General features: G+C 34.1%; 2 protein-coding genes across 2 annotated transcripts in view; one reads left to right on the top strand and one right to left on the bottom strand.

Moving 5' to 3' along the window:
* Positions 1 to 19,655, top strand: part of LOC136970811 (uncharacterized) — a 424,253-nt gene that overhangs the window by 309,719 nt on the left and 94,879 nt on the right. The window lies entirely within an intron of this gene.
* LOC136970814 (glycoprotein 3-alpha-L-fucosyltransferase A-like) lies at positions 1,404 to 5,792 on the bottom strand. The gene is made up of 2 exons (XM_067265282.1): positions 5,644 to 5,792; positions 1,404 to 2,781 (listed from the first exon to the last, which is right to left on the bottom strand). The coding sequence occupies exon 2, from the start codon at positions 2,752 to 2,754 to the stop codon at positions 1,528 to 1,530; it is 1,227 nt and encodes a 408-aa protein (XP_067121383.1). The 5' UTR covers positions 2,755 to 2,781; positions 5,644 to 5,792; the 3' UTR covers positions 1,404 to 1,527.

Genomic DNA, 19,655 nt, shown 5'->3' with positions numbered 1-19,655 from the left:
AATCGGCATATTGCAAATTATATAGGTGTACCATCCTCCCAAGATTATCCAATCTTTCAAAACATGACAAATCAAACAAGCACAAGAAAAATACTCCATCTACATATCAAACCAGCGCCGGATTAAGCCTCTAGCGGGCCCTAGACAAAATTTAAATTGGGACCCCATTTAAATAAGTTGCTTCTAAACAAATCTTATATAATGTGACATTAGCGTAGCTAGCATGGGTGACACCCGGTGCGGATATCGTGGTGTCACCCCAAGTCACACCGTAGTGTCACCCTTTTTAACTTATAAAACACTATTCAATTGTAATATCCTCGCATTCGAGCAACTTGAACGCTATATCGAATATGCGATGTCGCGACGTATAAGTTTAGATTTAGAAAACAAATCATAACCATATATCAGGAACATTCCTAGATGGTGCGAGAGATCTCGTAGCGTACATTACTTCTGTACGCTACTTCTGTACTTCTGTACTTCTGTAGTCTTAGCGTACATTACTTCTGAGCTCTTGTTTTAAAATGGCGACCTACACTAGCGAAGATAGAAAATTTAGAATAATTTGAAATATCCGTAATACTTTCGACGTCGATGTCGTGATTTCTGTATAGGAAAAATTAATGGTGAGAGAAGAAATGATTTGGAACAAAGGTGTGAAGATGAATTCATTCCTCGATACCGTATAAAAAAAAAGGATTCAGAAAGATCTTTATTAGGTCGATTTAGTGAAAAACTTCAACCGCAACGTTCAAGAAAAAATATTGAAACCTCTAGAACAAATTCGTATTGCTTTGCTTATGTTTTCCTACTAATTCTAGTAGTAATTCTTTCTCGAAAGTGCTGAAATTACATTGTACATTAATATCCATGTGTTTTCGCCATTTTCTATACACGTGTTTTCTTGAAAACAATCAAGACGCAACTTACAAAAGACTACTTATACTTATTTAATTAATTTCGAACGCAGGAATGTTCTAAAACGAACATTATGGTTTCGCTATCCTAGAGTTACATTTTTATCTGAATACGGAAGATAGATAACTCGTAATCTGACTCCCAGTTAGATTTAAACAGGAGTTCGTCATTTTTCTAAGTCTACAGAATACGGCCGTGAAAGTTTGCACCCTTAGTAATCACTATTTGTACTGTAGTCAATCGCTTGTGACGAACCACCTTTACGTTTTATCACTTTATACTGTTAAACAGTTACCATAACTTTTTTAATGCGTAAATTATTTTAAGTTTTGTATAGAATCTAATGAAAATTTGACACTTAATAATTGAATTAAACTGTTGTTATCATTAAATTCTCGTTAAAATATATAGAATGAACATTCTATAAAGATAATACTATCGTCATGAAATGTTAAAAGATCACTCACCATCGAGAACGTAAGAGATTTCCATAGACTTTATTTCATAGTAAACAATTAACAATTTTTACAATAAACACTTCAAAACAGCATTAAAATTTGTAAGATTAGAAGAAAATTCATAAAGGATTTAGCAAATTTAACAAATTCATTTGATCTTTACAAATCCTTTATCCGGTATCCATCGATGGCAATCCGCATCATCCATCCACCACTTTTTGAAATTATGACGAGTGCTGGAAGTAACGGGTTCGTGCAATTTATCACAGAGATAACAAGTCCAAGGATATAAATACGATTTAAACTGTTTTTTCCACTGAAAATATTCGGCTAAAGCGGTGGAACCGTTCATGATCTTCTTCATATAAGTGGCCAAATCTCGTGGATTGGGAAAATTCTTAGTATCAATAAAGGAGCCGGCCGGTGCCACCTTCGTATAATCCGCGCCTCCAAACACCACCGGAATGATCTGATAATTGAAAACGTTGAAAAACTTCTCCGTGACGTAATCTTTACAGATAGAATTTTCAAAAGATAGATAAAATACATAATTGTTGAGTAGTTTCTGATAGCAGTACTCGGATTGGGAAGGGAAACACGTTTTATTTCCACATTTTCCGTACACGTCTATCTGTATATGGCGAGAAAGTTCTTTAACGTAATCTTCTCGACGTCCGTCTGTCTTACAGTCGCTAGAAAACCAGATGACGGGTTTTCTTTCCGATAATTCCGCGCGGAAATCGTATTTCGTATCCGTCTTACCAATGAATCCATACTTGACTATAATATCCGAATCGCTTCTGTAATTCATGGTCCAGTTGAAGATTCCTTCCATCGCTGTTAGATTTTCGTGTATCAACCACGGTGCTTCCAAATTATAGGCAATCCAGCGCTGGTCTGGACGTCTGTACTTCGGCATATCATAAAGTTTAGTATCCAAAAGATGGAAAAGTATAGCATCTGCTTTTCTTATTCTTTTCCTGTTTGACGTAACGTGGCATTTAACATTAGGACAGCCATATTTGATAAAAGAAAACTGACCATTCTGCAGAGAATAATAATTTATAGTTTTCTTGATTCCGTTCCAAGGAGTCCATAACAATAACAATTTGCTTCTGGATTGGTTGTTTATTGGTATTGTCTTATATTGTTCGAAATTGATTTGTCTAGATTCGTAAACTTGGTGGAAGGGAAGCGCTTTGTCCTTGTATTTTTCGGGAAGAATCTCGTGATTTTTGCTCGAAATTTTTAACGTGATATACTCCAAATAGTCTTCTTCGTCGTCACTTCCACGGAAATACGTGTATGTAATGATAAACATGCATGATAACATAATTCCGTAGATGATATACTTTCTGATCTTCCTAGATGACATAGTGGTAGAATAAAATTATAAGGGTACCTATTTAAAAAAATATGTATTTGTTAGTACATGCTGTTTTGTATATATATAATTTATATACATTATATATTTACCAATTAATCAATAAAACATGATTTTTTGGCATCTGCAGTTTTATTATCATAAGTAGCATTTAAAGACAAAATTAATATAAATATCTATCTGTATGTTTGTTTTTGTTATTGCATCGCTTGCGTGATGTAATAACAAAACGGAAATCATCTGGCATATTTAGGTATTTCCTACGATGCATGGCATAATAAAATATCTAATAATTAAATACCAAAGACACCTGCAAATGACCTCAATAGATTTTACGTAATAATGTAAGAAAGTTGCTATTAATATAAACTTATTCCGCCAATAACGTATGACAGCCTACCGATTCCCAGTGTCGTAGTGAAATCTCATTTAGTACTCGTTTAGATTTTTAATGGTATTTCCTGATTAATTTGTTATTATTATTATTATTATTATTATTATTAACTTATTGACTAAAAAATACTAAAGTTTTTTAATTATAAGATTCTAATAAAAATATTGATCGTTCTCTAAGAGATTCATTCCCTAACTAGAAATGACTGATTGGCTGCCCGAGAATCGAATCCAGTCCTCTAGGCCGTTTCTTATGGCCATTGCATCATCTTTCTAGTAGCCATATAATTCAGCCCTCATAAACAGCCGAACCCGCCAGTGGCTCAGTGGATAAGACCACTGAAAATAGTAGTTGGGGCTGGCCACGTGAGTTTTCGAGGTTTGCTTCGTGTGTATAACATTTAAATAGGTTCCCATAAGACTTCCCAGTTGGCACCTCCCGAATAACTTCGAATTTTTATTATTTTTCCGTTATTGAGAAAGAGCACAAGTATGTTTTTTATACGACAAAATTCTCGAGATCATTTCAAAGTTAAAGCTGTGCTAATTTGACGCTGATTAGTATCAAACATAAGCTTTCGATAAACAATCGACACAAGTTAGCGATCAATTTTACTTATATTTGAATATTTCTGGAATATAAGTTTATTTGTCTAATAATATTAGTCCGATCTTTTATCAAGAAAGTTGTCACGCTTCGCGGGTGATCACAGATGTATTGCATAATGTTTTTATAATCTATGCCTACGATAAAAGAATATTCCTAATCGCATAAATTTCCACATTTCGGAGGGAAATACTCCTCTGGAGTGCCAATAACGAGTTGTTTGCGAAACGAAATGATTCTTTATGGCTCCAGATACGAGTGTGCATTGTCTCCCGAGCACCACAAAGAAAAATTTTCGCTTTCGATTCTTATATATGCCAATATTTTATAAAAGTGAATGTTAATATTTAACAGATGATGATAAATCTTATTAATATTTTACTACGATATTTTCTTAATTATGGAATACTCCCACAAGTCATTACTATAATAAATTCCAATATAAAATTCTCGTAATTTTAAGTAAACAACGATATGTTTGGTGTCGAAGATTAAGACCTACATAGATACAATTATTAATTTATAAAGTTACAAAATTACCATTAAACTTAATAAACCTTGAATTAAATAATAAGACTTATTTGGATTTTTATCGAGAGAAAATGGTTATTCGAGTGTAACGAAATCATAAACAACATTAGAAAAATTGATTTCCCTATTCTAAACTCTTAAGTATTTATTACTACATCGAATAAATTATATTTTCCATTATACATTCGTAATTAACTGTTTAAAGTATTGATGCAATTTCCTATAATCCAGTCACGAGCAACCCGCGACCCGTCAAGTGCATTTTATTTTCTCGCTTTCTACCTCGTGCCATTACGTAATCCTAATTAAGCTGATATTCGTCATGAAAAAGCTTGACCAATGAAAAGACGAGAATAAACTATGTAGCTCTATTACTAATCCGCATAGCATTGGCATACAGTATATTATTTTACCAGGTAGTGCCTAGTGTACCGGGTTTAGTGGCCGGACGGCCGAGCGGTCAAGGTAGCACCCTACCGCTCTCGGGGACCCGGGATCGAATCCGAACGGGTCGAATAATCCCCAGGAATTTTTCGGGGGGTGGTCCGTTCGGATATGTCGGGTCCCGTTCCTCACCACCCGGTCGCCCCATTGTGGGCCTGGCCGAACCCATAATGGGCCTTCTAAAAGAGGCCCTCTTAGTGCCCACAGGGCGGAAAGAGTAAAAAAAAAAAAGTGTACCAGGTTTATAAAGTATGTTGATACTGGGTATGCTCAAAGCCTGAAGCTCCAAGAAAAAATGAAGCCTACGAAGTTCATTTTTGGCTCACAGCCAGAAAGTATTGCTCATCACTGCTATAATCTGCCGATAAGTCAATTAAGCATAATCTACAAGAAAAGATTTACCTGAGATTTAAATTCAGCGTCTAATCAGGGAAATGTTTACGAACAGAACTTCGTACAGGACACACTTACATACAAATATTACACGAGATAATTATTAGGTAAAATATTTTGATTTGTCACATTTTGTTCGTTAAGGAAGGAAATGTGTATAAATATATACACATTTCCTTCCTTAATATAAATATATATATATTGTATATATATTTATCGAATGAACACTAATAATATATTCGATAATTCACCTATACAATTAAAATGTTACAACTCAGCGAACATCTTTAAACGGAATTCATAAAAATGCTATTTCTCAAATAGGAAGATGATAAAATTACCAGTTAAATTTACTAATTATTATACAATAGAAACTGGATTTATAAGAACCGACTTAAAAATGATTAAATCTCAGATTTAAAAAGATGATCGTTAGTCGTAATCAGTTTTTTTTTTAAATTTAAAAACATTTATGATCTTAATCTGTAATTTTTTTTCAATACATTACTTACCTATAACGAAGATTTATGCAAGTTCTTCAAATATCTGATGAACAAACGGATTAAACATTAGAAGAACTTCATTTGTCAGATATAGAGAAAATACTCGTTAAAACTGATTTCATATCACTATTTTTAAATGTTTTTATCCTTTTCTTTTCTCTCTGCAACATACACACAACTTTAATTCTTATATTTAAATATAAATATCACCAGCTAAATATCATTCAAAGTAAAAAAGTTTTTAAATTTTACATTTTTTTTTTTTTTTTTTTTTTTTGAAGTTTTATACTGTATATAGTATATATATATATCGCCTATATTATTCTCTTACATCCTTCTTTTTCAATATTGAATGCCATTGACCTTCATTGTGATAAACACAGGTTAAGTACGTACTGTACAATCGCTATATATGAGAAACGCTATGATACTAATTCACAAAGGCCTATATACAATTGATTTTGTTATATATATATATACAATTGATATCCTCTCCGATAAATAACGCTGATAACAAGGATTAAAATACAAATAACAAAAACAAAATTAATAAAGTTGACAAATACATATATTTAAATATAACTAATAAATATTAAGATAATACAAATTATAAAGTAACTGTTTACAAATGTGTTTAAAATATAAAAAACCTCCACGTAAAGATTGTTCCACAAAGCCCATATTCCGAATAGATCGATAGAAAAAGGATGCGAAAGAAATGGACAGCCTAAAAAAAAAGCAAATTTGATTACGAGAATAAATTGTAATATTGTTTTAGAAGAAATAGTTTTGCAAAAGCGCCAAAGAATCCCGCGACCAATAGTTATGGATTTTATGATTTTATCGACATGTTCTTTCAATGTAAGTTTAGAATCGAAAATGACCTCCAGGGTTATTAAAAGAATTAACATATTTTATGGGTTTATTATCTATGTAGAAAATGGGTATTACGAATTAGTGAATAACACATTATTACAATTTTTTGGGCATTAATCTTTAGTATTTTCCAGGAGGAAAGTCAAACGGTGTGGATCGGCCGAAATATCCTATGTTGACGATATTACAGGCGAAGTAATTTGATGAAGTAGTGTTCATATAAGCTGGGAAAAAAGATTGCTTAAAGTTGAACCTTGCTGGATGTCGCGTAAGGAAGAAAAATCCAAAAATTCAAAATCACCGAATTTAATTTTACAGGTCACAGGAGAAAGTAATTAAGCCAGGATTGATACCACGCCTCAATTTCGAAGTGTTCTAAGAATTGAGAGAAGATTGGGAATTATAGAATCTAATGCCTGGTTAATATCTATATAAATTAATAAGGACTACTTTCTTTCAAATTTCTGAAGGATTATTGATAGGCCTATAGTTTCCAAAAGATTGGTTCGATTTGAAAATTCAATTTACAATAAGATTCTTGATATTTTTCACGTGGAGAGAGGACAATTATTCTTCCAATGACAGCCAAAAAAGTTATTTTTAATTAGAATGATGAGTTTTTCTGGAATACCATCGGGTTGAATAGTCATCTGTCATTCGATTATCCTAAGATTTTTATTCTAATATTTTTGCACAATTTATTATTATTACTAAAAATTACAGTAAAACCTGAAAAAGAAGAAACTCGACGGGACTATTTTGTTTTTCCGTGTTTTGCAGGTTTTCTGCCATGGACAGGATGTAGTCGCATCACTCTTCTATTGCTTAAACCAGTGATTCTCAAAGTAGGGTCGTGAAAAATATTTGGGGGTCGCTGAAAAATTGATGCCAAATCAATTTTTTTTCAAATATTTTATAAATTTACTATGGATTCCAGTGGCGTGCCGTGACATTTGATGATAGGGACGCTGTGTTTCTGTAAGAAGCCGACTTACAGGGGCAATCAATTAATTGCGCGTCAGGGCCCGTTCGTATTTGTTTGTTCGATAAGCCAGTAAAAACCGTACACTTCTTTAAATGTTTTTTTAATAGATTATCTGACGTACTTAATAAATAAGAAAGTTCAATATAATTACCTCCGTTATTAGATTCAATAAATTCCCTACGCCCTCTAAATGCCAATTCTCGCTTTGAAAAAAAACATAACATCTATTAATTTAGATATATCTATTAATCGTAATTATCTCGTTATAATTTTCAATATTTATTTTATATTGTCTACCAATGTTAAATTCTACTCCTCTTTGATTTCCAAATTGCTTCAATTTTACGAAAGAATCGTCATTCGTCATAAATTTTATCGTCAAAATGTCGAAATTTTTTGTTGACTTATTTATATTTAATTTAGGCATTGGTCTTTCTCTTTTAATAATGTTTTCTTTTTCATTATATGGTCTTGAACCAAAACTTTTTTTAAATAAATTTTTGAATCACTAGCCACGATATAAGAACTAAAATTAAAATTATTAAAAAAACACTTACTTAGTAAAACAAAATGTGTGATGAATATACATACCTAGTAAAAAAAATTCTTCAATTGTATGAATATACTTTTAAAGAAACTTATAATTAAATATAACTTTGTGAAGAAACGTACATAAAAATAACAAAATATTCTTTACTTTTTAAATCTTAAAACAGTCCACTTAGTGAAATAGCTCCCTACGAGTGGCTAACGAATGGAATCAGAGACGGTCTAGGTAGGTGTGTGCGTGCCAAATCCCGAGGGTGCCGATACCGGTCAATGTCAAATGCCTCTTTTGTCGCATCACTAGTATATATCAAAGGACGCGACAGGGTTGTTGTAGATTTTAAACGTTTCTCACCATAGCTGTAAAAATCTAAATATGTTAAACTTAACAGATTGTCCGTCGTTTGTTTTCTAACTAATTCGTTTTAGGACCAAGTGTTCACGAAAATTTCGAAAATTTACAACTTTTCGGTCACTCTCGTTGAACTGGAAAAATTTCTGTCTTTATTACATGTAATATTACGAAGAGATCATACCCCACTGTACTCGGCAAGAGATTGGTTAAAGTAAAATTTCGGCTCTTTCATCGGAGTTTTATATATGTTTCTAATTCCCTAATCGTTTAATTATTTAACTACTAGTTAAGTAGAAATAAGTCGAAACCGGTTACTTTGTACTTGAATATCTGTAGTTGTGGGAAAGAAGTGGAAAGAAATTTTTATGACAATCGATACATAAATCGTAAATTTAAGGAAAATAAATTCTACAGCTTTTTTGTACCATTGTACGTCTTATTCATTAAATTTGGTTGTAAATGATGCTGCCAAAATAACAGTTAATTTTTTAACACTACTAAAATTATACACGTTTTTTCTGCATCTTCTTACAGATGGGACACTAAATCGTCCGGCTTAACATTGAAATCCGTAAGTAATATAAGATGGGAAAGCAGAACAAACGCAGAATAAATATTCCAAATATTTTAATGGATTTTTTTAAAACTCCTGTCAACTATACAGAACTATCATAAAACATGCCAGTAAATTCCTATCGGTTGGGTTAAGTTATAAATCTAGTTCAGGGTGGGCAACCTTTTTTATAACATGGGCCAGAATAAATTTTACGTTATTTCCGCGGGCCGTAGTAGTTAATTGACGCCTTCTTGTGACTCGTAATTTTTTTAGTCTGCAAAAATGAAATAAATAAATAAAAAGTTAATTACTACATTTATTTTTCTTATCGTTTTCGAAAATCACAAAGAATTGGAAAAATAACTATTAATTAGTTGTTTTTCCAAATTAATAATCCATTAAAGATCTCGCGGGCCAGATAGAAACTTTTCGCGCGAGCCGTAGCTGGCCCGCGGGCCGGGGGTTGCCCGCCGTTGATCTAGTCTGTTCATGATTTACATAATCAGGCGAGGCTGGCCGAATATCTAGCAGGCGGCTAACAGCCCACAACCGCTCCGGGATATAAAATTAGACGCTTTACGCGTGTGTTGCTTCTACCAGCTAAACCGGGTGAGGTTGGTGCTCTGTAAAGCGCATGTGCCAATGCCTATATAATCTGGCTGATTGAAAACTGACCCGGTTTCGACATTCTTTCCGCCACTGAATTATTCGAATATACAATAGCAATCTTCTCGTTTTTTCACATGTACTATAGAAATTTGTAATAGATACATAATGCAGTTATAATAAAAAATTAATTTTAATTAATGCTGTACGTTAATTAAAATGTGAAAATTTATATTTTGTAAAATACAAGGGAAGGTCATTGGAAGGTGGAATCGGCGCTTCCATCGCTTCCAATGACGGCACGTGGCGTGCCGTCATTGGAAGCGATGGAAGCGCCACTGCCACGATATCCGCACCGGGTGTCACCCATGCTAGCTACGCTAATGTCACATTATATAAGATGTGTTTAGAAGCAACTTATTTAAATAGGGCCCCAATTTAAATTTTGTCTAGGGCCCGCTACAGGCTTAATCCGGCGCTGACTAAACGATATCCATTCCGATAAACGTAAACAGCGAGGCACATAATTTAAGGTAAAAATAACACAATTAAATGCCCAAAAACACGAAAACAAATAAAATACGTAAAATAGCATATAATAAGATAAAAATTGCATTTACTGATGGCACACCGCCGACTTCGGCATCTCAAACATGGCCGCCAGATTCGCCACGTGTGTACGACTCTATTGTTAACGGAAAAGTATGACGTACAGGGGCATGCCACTACTAATGTGAGGTGGAGAGCGTATATTCTAATTGAAATAAATTAAAAATATGATGTTACATAGCCATTGTACTCATCAGTAAACTTTCTACGACTTTGGAAATTTGTCTAGTTTACTGACTGATCTATGACAAAATAGCTTATTACAACAATAGTGGAAGCTTCTGCCGCCATCTAGTGGTTTCGGGAGATAACTACACTTCACTCCATTTGTACCGCGTGTATGAAGAGACGTTTTTGGGTATTAATATAAAGTTTTAAACATTTTTATATCTCAGAATAATTAGAATGGCCGGAAGAGGTGTAATTTGCACTATGTATGGCTGCTTTAATTATAAGATACAAACAGACTCTCTAAAAACAAACAAGTGCAAGTAAATTAATAATTAGATTGTTTTCATTTATATCAACATTCCTCCTTTAAAATATTGTTATCATTCAACGTATGTGTTTATATTGATTTTTAGATGCACTCGGTGGGTTATTAAGAGCAGAAGGTCCGATTTAGACAAGATTTTGAAAACGAAAGGGCCAGAATATTTAAATAGAAATTATGTCGCGTGTTCCGACCATTTTACGGAAAAAGATTATCTTCAGAAATATCAGCAATATTTCAAAACAATTTTAATATACTGTGTTTTTGTTACAGAGCCCATATGGAATTATAACTAAGTTAATTAATTATTTCTTAAAGAATGCAAATATTAAAGACGTTTGTGACAATTGTATTAAATTATTGGCAGATTAATATTTCAAAGTCCTTATTAAAGCATATGTGACAAAAAATAATAAAAGTTTCTGAGAACAAAAAATGCCGAATTGAAGATTTCACGTATGTAATAACTGTATTATCCATGACCTGTATGATCAAGCTGTGCATATAACACATTTTGGTGTTCAATGTGCTTTAATTTAATGTAAAAATTTTTGTTTTAAAACGTTGTTTCAATTTAATAAAATTAAATTAAAACCTCAGATTTTAATTTAAAACATCTTACTCTTATTGCATTTGATTTGCTTTACTAGTATTATTCCTTCCTTTAAATCACTATCCATCCACGTTTCCTACTAAATAAATTTATAATTCATGTTTAAAGGTGATAAAATATTTATTTAATTGCATTTCTGCAAGTTTTGTTAGACTTTACATAGTCTGCGGTGTTAGTGTTCTCCTCGAATCGCTAGATGTCGCCACTACGGTACATGCTAATTCACGAGAGTTTCCACTATTGTCGTATAAGCTATTTGCTATGACAGTGTCTGGCACATAAGAAGAAACAAAGTAATATCAATCAAGGCGGTACCGGTTCGAGTCCGAATCTGAAACTTTGAGATTGTTCATGTATTCCTCTATCAGGATCTTTCGGGATATGGCCAGAATCCATAATGTGTGTGGATAAAATACAGTGGCGTGCCGTGACATTTGATGATAGGGACGCTGTGTTTCTGTAAGAAGCCGACTTACAGGGGCAATCAATTAGTTGCGCTTCAGGGCCCGTTCGTATTCGTTTGTTCGATAAGCCAGTAAAAACCGTATACTTCTTTAAATGTATTTTTAATAGATTATCCGACGTACTTAATAAATAACAAAGTTCAATATAATTACCTCCGTTATTAGATTCAATAAATTCCCTATGCTCTCTAAATGCCAATTCTCGCTTTGAAAAAAAACATATAACGTCTATTAATTTAGATATATCTATTAATCGTAATTATCTCGTTATAATTTTCAATATTTATTTTATATTGTCTACCAATGTTAAATTCTATTCCGCTTTGATTTCCAAATTGCTCCAATTTTACGAAAGAATCGTCATTCGTCATAAATTTTATCGTCAAAATGTCGAATTTTTTTTGTCGACGTATTTATATTTAATTTAGGCATCGGTCTTTCTCTTTTAATAATGTTTTCTTTTTCATTATATGGTCTTGAGCCAAAACTTTTTTAAAATAAACTTTTTAATCACTAGCCACGATATAAGGGCTAAAATTAAAATTAACAGAAAAACTTACTTCGTAAAACAAAATGTGTGACGAATATACATACCTAGTACAAAAAATTCTTCAATTGTACGAATATACTTTTAATGAAACTTATAATTAAATATAACTTTGTGAAGAAACGTACATAAAAATAACAAAATATTCTTTACTTTTTAAATCTTAAAACAATCCACTTAGTGAAATAGCTCCCTACGAGTGGCTAATGAATGGAATCAGAGACGGTCCAGGGAGGTGTGTGCGTGCCAAATCCCGAGGGTGCCGATACCGGTCAATGTCAAATGCCTCTTTTGTCGCATCACTAGTATATATCAAAGGACGCGACAGGGTTGTTGTAGATTTTAAACGTTTCTTACCATAGCTGTAAAAATCTAAATACGTTAAACTTAACAGATTGTCCGTCGTTCGTTTTCTAACTAATTCGTTTTAGGATCAAGTGTTCACGGAAATTTCCAAAATTTACAACTTTTCGGTCACTCTCATTGAACTGGAAAAATTTCTGTCTTTATTACATGTAATATTACGAAGAGAACAGACCCCACTGTATTGGGCAAGAGATTGGTTCGGTTAAGCTTCTGTTTAAAATTTCGGCTCTTTCATCGGGGTTTTATTTATGTCCCTAATTCCCTAATCGCTAAATTATTTAACTACTTCTTAAGTAAAAATAAGTCGAAACTAGTTACTTTGTACTTGGATATCTGTAGTCTTGGGAAAACATTGGAAAGACAATTTTTATGACAACCGATACATAAATCGTAAATTTAAGGAAAATAAATTCTACAGCTTATGTCCACGAGAAATCCCATGGACATAAAGAACAATTACACCCATCAACGGGGTGCCCCAAACCAATCTTCTACAAGAAAGTATTGCCCGGTTTAATCCGTCATCAGGCAGTAGCAAACGGCATCAAGCGTTCGAAAAAGATATTTCAGAATTATTTGTCAAATCCTGCAAATTATGGACCAAAGAGTAGAAGGAGACGTCCTTCAAAGCTTACTCCACGAGATCGCGGGCGAATTGTTAATGAAGCCTCTAAATTCACCTCTAAATTCGGGACGATTTGGGTATTCGAGTAAATCGGGAAACCGTTCGAAGAGTTTTACGCAACACCAACAACGTTGTTAGGTCTCGAAAGAGAAGTGCCAATGCTCTTAAGCCCACGTACGAAGCTGCCCGACTCTATTTTGCTGGGAGTAATATGGCCACTCAATGGAATAAGGCAAGTCTTTTGTAGACCTGTAGAGAACGCTTGGGGAATGTTGGTTGGCCGAATTTATGACCAAAATCGTCAGTATGCCGACGTTGAACACTTAAAAAAAACAAGCAATGCTCGGAACTCCTTCGAGGCGTCGATCATAAAAAAAACCTTATTGATAGCGCGCCAAATGCATTTTCGATGTTATTAGTAAAGATGCGCGAATAAATTACTAAATTAAAATATTTTGTAGTATTTAATGCTCTTTGCATTCATTCACTAGTCAATTCTATACTTTTGCGGTGTTTAAAATCAGTTTTTTTTCATACAATTTCTGCTGTTTGCTGCGTATTCCTAACCTTGGTATAGTAAATTTGCAGCTGTTCTATACTTTTGTGGAGCACCTTATATGCCTAAATAATATATAGCTCTGTAGCTCTTATTTAAACGTTAAACAGACAGAGATAATTCGGAAAAGATAAGGAATCTGCTAACTGTTCGGTGATTATAATATTATACGACTAAATCCCAAACGAAAAAAGGAATTTTTTTAAAACTAAATTATACAAAATAATATTTATAGAATAATTTTACCTTTGCTTTCAATTTCGCGTATTTTTTCCATCTCTAATTCGGCATTTCTTACCAATTCCCGTAGATAATCGTTGTCGATCAAGCTAAACAACTCTTCGATTTCACGAGCGGAGACAAAGATTACACACAAAGTCAAGCTGTAAATTACAGAAAAACTTGTCTGTAATATTCTAAATCGAGTATACTTTTATAATTCGGCGTAAAATCTAAATTAAATAAGTTAAAAAGAAGGGAGAACGACGAAACCGAGCTTTATCTAAGCGCAACGTTGAAGTACATGTTTACTAATAATTGGTAAACCAACATTTGCTCTATTAGATTATTTGCACATGTATTTATTCTGTACACAGATGCACAGATGTTCAGGCATTAATTTTAAAGAAATTGAACAAATAAAATATATTATTTTAAATTTGTTCTTTTGCAAATCTCGAATTTTTTCGACCCCCGAACTGAAAAGAAGTCAAAAGGGGCAAGTACATAAGGGGCATTTAATGCTATTAAATTTTGGAGTATGGAACTCGAAAGGGTAGACAATAGAGCATATGTGGAGTGAGTTATTGGTACTTACAATATTTTAAAAAACTCACCTCTACCCTTAAAATTAAGTGTTCTTGCCTTTTTATAAAATTGCCGGGATGCAATTTTTAATCATATTTGTAATTTATTCAATTTAAAATATATCTTCTCTACCTCAAAATTAGTAGTGTCTTGCCCCTGTACATCACACTTTTCCTTTAACAATAGAGTAGTGCCTGTCATCGATCTAACTCTTTTCTCGAGATTAAGGAAAGGCAGACAAACAGACTGACAACAATGGGAATTTATAGGTCTATGAGATGTGCCAGCTGTTTTATTTCATTAGCTGTGAGATTTTAAGTGCTTTCGTGAATTTTAGAGTTTCGAGATAAATTATTTCCCTTCTTTCTCCAATTTTCTAAATTTTTTCTTTCCGTGAAAGGTCAAGAAGACGACCTTTTTCTCCTCCGATTTGTGCGGCACTTCCAAAAGTGACCTTTTTACCCTTTCAAATACGTCGCGAACGCCATACTCTACAGCGGACATCAACCAGATATCCTGGCCCGCCAGCAGACATAGGACCCGTCCCACCATAAGCCATAACAGTCGCCTCCAGCCCGAAGACAAGAGTTCTACGTCCCACCCCTCCTAATTACCGATCTTGGAGCGTAAAGATACGCCCTATACAACGGTCTAAGAGGTATATTACAGTATACGTAGATTATAAACTCTCTCTCGCTCTCTCTCTCTCAACCCGAATAGTTCATAAGTTAGACTGGTATTACGAACGTTAATAACGAGCGGTCACGCGCCAAATAGAATTGTCGTGCTGACACAAGCAATTACTGTTGTTTTGGTATTTTATAGCTGTATTTTAGAATATTTGTAATTAGAACTGTATCTTCCATTTTTGTACTTTTTGTATATGTTTATCTGTCTATTAAATTAGTTCTATGTTTAATGCTGTCATCCTTGAGCCGACACCTTATCACAACCTCATCAACCCTCCCACCCTATTCTGCCCTCCTAAAGCCATCCACTGACGGAGAAGCCGGTAAGAGGGGTCAAGAACGCCGCTCAACCCCCTCGGTTCTCACATTAGCTAATTTACAATGTAATTTTAAGTTTTATTCTTTTTAAATTGGGAACAGCTGTTTAAAAACTCACTTCATATTGTAACATTAAAACAGAAGTTTTGACGGAAAAATTAGAATGTTTTCCGAGTTTTCATCGTGTATTTAGCATTCAAATAAAGAATAGTTTCACATAGAAGGCCTTTCTGAAAGGCTTCCTCGTTGGCAAATGGCCCAGGGTTGTTAGCTTAATCCAGTGGCGTGCCGTGACATTTGATGACAGGGAAGCTGTGTTTCTGTAAGAAGCCGACTTCCAGGGGCAATCAGTTAATTGCGCGTCAGTGATGGTCTAAGACAGTGGTTCTTAACCTTTTTATAATCGCCGCCCACCAAATATTTCATAATTTTTTGTGACCCCCATTTTTTAATAATAATTTATATTTGATAATTTGATAATTTATCTATAATAAATTGATTTTTTTATTATTGCTTTATTTTTTATATAATAAATGTAAATCATAACTTTATTATTTCATTATCTATTTAAATAACATTCAAACTTCACAATTAAACATGAAAACTCATTAATTTTTAACAGAAAATAAAATAAGAAACATGTCGATAAATCGATCCAATGTCGATGCTAAAACTAAACTAAAACTAAAACGCCCACTTGTCGTAAGGATTTTGCATATCTTTTGCAAAAATATTTAAATTTTCAAAGCCTACTATTTTTCCTAATTATTTTTAAAATTCCAAGCATTAATAGTTTCTTAAAATTGCTTTGGAATAAAAGAAGTAAATACTGCGGTGTAAGTAGCATACTTACATTTATTTCTTCTGTACTAACAAAGTTGTATGTACGAAGAAATACAAAATAAATAAATAAAAACTAAATAGAAAAACTTATATCTTTCTTATTTCACTTTTCAATACGATATTCGGATTATACATCAATTTTCTTTTTATTATATTCTGAAGGAAATTTTGCATAATTTGGCGGCCCCCGGCAAACTTCTTATGGACCCCAGGAGCCGCGGCCCCCGGCAAACTTCTTATGGACCCCCAGGAGCCGCGGCCCCCCTGTTAAGAATTACTGGTCTAGGGTCCATTCGTATTCATTTGTTCGATAAGCCAGTAAAAACTGTAGACTTCTCTAAATGTATTTTTAATATCACAATTACATTCTGAATCGCTAGCCACGATATAAGGGCTAAAATTAAAAATAAATTATAAAAACTTACTCGGTGAAATAAAATGTGCGGTGGATATACATACCTGGTGCAATGTATTGTTCGATTGTATTAATATACTTTTAAAGAAAATTATAATTAAAATATAGCTTTGTAAAGAAACGTACATAAAAATAACATAAAATATTCTTTACTTTTTAAATCTTAAAACAATCCACTTAGTCAAATATCTTGATACGAGTAGCTAATGGATGGAACTAGTGACAGTCCAGGTAGGTGTGTAGTGAGTGTGTGCGTGCCAAATCCCGAGGGTGCCGATACCGGTCAATGTCAAATGCCTCTTTTGTCGCATCACTAGTATATCTCAAAGGACGTCACAGGGCTGTTGTAAATTTTAAACGTTTCTCACCGTAGCTGTAAAAATCTAACTATGTTAAACTTAATAGTCATTCGTTTTCTAACTAATTCGTTTTAATACCAGGTGTACACGGAAATTAGTTTCCCACTGTACTGAGCGAGTGATTGGTTCTGTTAAGCTTTTGTTGAAGTAAAATTCTGACTCTTTCAACAGGGTTTTATTTATGTCCCCATTCCCTAATCTCTTAATTATTTAGTCACTTCTTAAGTAGAAATAAGTCGAAACCAGTTACTTTGTACCTGAATATCTGTAGTCTTGGGAAAACAGTGGAAAGACAAATTTTTATGACAACGGATATATAAATCGTAAATTTAAGGAAAATAAATTCTAGAGCTTTTTTTTTTTGTACCATTGTATGTACTGTACGTCTCATTCATTAAATTTGGTTGTAAATGATGCTGCCAAAGTAACAGTTAATTTTTAACACTGTACTAGAATTGTACACGTTTTTTTTTGCATCCCCTTACAGATGGGACATACTAAATCGTAATATCACCGGTTTAACATTGAAATCCGTAAGTAATATAAGATGGGAGAGCGGAATAAACGCAGAATAAATATATCAAATATTTTAATGGAGTTTTTTTAAACTCCTGTCAACTATACAGAATTATCATAAAAACGTGCCAGTAAACTCCTATCGGTTGGGTTGTTATAAATCTAGTCTAGGGTGGGCAACCCTTTTTATAACATGGGCCAGAATAAATTTTACGTTTTTTTCCGCGCCGTAGTAGTTAATTGACGCCTTCTTGTAACTCGTAATTTTTTTAGTCTGCAAATATGAAATAAATAAATAAAAAGTTAATTACTACATTTATTTCTCTTATCGTTTTCGAAAATTACAAAGAATTGGAAAAATAACTATTAATTAGTTATTTTTCCAATTTAATAATCTATTAAAGATCTCGCGGGCCGGATAGAAACTTTTCACCAGCCGTAGCTGGCCCGCGGGTTGCCCGCCGTTGATCTAGTCTGCTCGTGATTCACATAATCGGGCGAGGGTGGCCGAATATCTAGCAGGCGGCTAACAGCCCACAACCGCTCCGGGATATAAAGTCGCGTACTCTTTACGCGTGTGTCGCTTCTACCAGCTAAACTGTGACGTTTGTGCTATGTAAAGCGCATGCGCCAATGCCTATAATCTGGCTGCTTGGAAGTTGACAGGCAGGCGGATAACAGCCCACAACCGCTCCGGGATATAAAGCTGTACTCTTTACGAGTGTGTCGCTTCTACCAGCTAAACCGGGTGAGGTTGGTGCACTGTAAACCGCATGTGCTAATGCCTATATAATCTGGCTGATTGGAGACTGACCCGGTTTCGACATTCCTTCCGCCACCGAATTATTCGACTATACAATAGCAATCTTATCGTTTTTTTTCACATGTAGTATAGAAATTTGTAAAAGATACATAATGCAGTTATAATAAAATATTAATTTTAATTAATTCAAAGTACGTTAAAATATGAAAATTTATATTTTATAAAATACAAGGGAAAGTCACTGGAAGGTGGAATCGGCGCTTCCATCGCTTCCAATGACGGCACGCCACTGATGGATTCATGTTTAGAAATAATAGAAATAAAAAATATATAAAATAATTTTTACTTAAATAAATTGCACATATTTAAATATTTATATTGTTTTTATTATTTATATGAGCCTAAATATAATATACATAAATTTGTGCGCTGTTGGGGAATCCCCGAGTTCCACTCTCCGCCTAAACTATGATAGAACAGCGTTGTCATTTGGAACAGTGTTCGCTAGCAGCGTTGCGTCTGTAGGCAAGTCGAGTTAGAAATACAGTAGAGCGTCGTTATCCGAAAACCGATCAACCGAAAGCGTTTCAGTCGGCAAATTCGAATTTCCGCTAGTGCTGTGGCGCTGCAATATTTGGCTGTGTCTTGGGATACTCCGATATTATTTTAGTTGATATGCGTTTTTAGCTGGCAGCACTGGCGTGACCACGAGAGGGTACTTAAAGACGCACAGTATTTGAACGAGACTTTTGCCCCACCAGTGGGCGAGTGGTCTCCGTTACCGCTCATAGTAGTGGTGACCCAGACCCTAAACACTGGGAAGTTCGGTCGTGGGTTCGCGCCGCGACTCGGACAGGCTGGCTGCTAGGAGTTTTCCGGGTTTTCTCCTAGCCAATAACGACTGAATAGAAGGCCAGTTCCCCATAAAAGTCCTCCCGGAAGGCACGGTTTCCCGCGCGTACGTTTAGGCCGTGAGATAAACGGCTGGCTCTTCGGTCGCATAACGATCATGACACCACTCTTCGGAGGAAAGGCGAATATAAGGCTATAACCTCCATATGAACCAGAGAGGAGGAAAATAGAACGAGACTTTTTTCCCATCGTGAGTGGTAAG

This window comes from Centruroides vittatus, unplaced genomic scaffold, assembly GCF_030686945.1.
Source record: "Centruroides vittatus isolate TY-2023 unplaced genomic scaffold, ASM3068694v2 contig_2190, whole genome shotgun sequence".
Taxonomy (NCBI): Eukaryota; Metazoa; Arthropoda; class Arachnida; order Scorpiones; family Buthidae; genus Centruroides; species Centruroides vittatus.
This window is presented reverse-complemented; position numbering and strand designations above follow the sequence as displayed.

Excerpts from the sequence above, each read along its gene's own strand:
- LOC136970814 (XM_067265282.1), bottom strand. The coding sequence starts at position 2,754 with ATGTCATCTAGGAAGATCAGAAAGTATATCATCTACGGAATTATGTTA.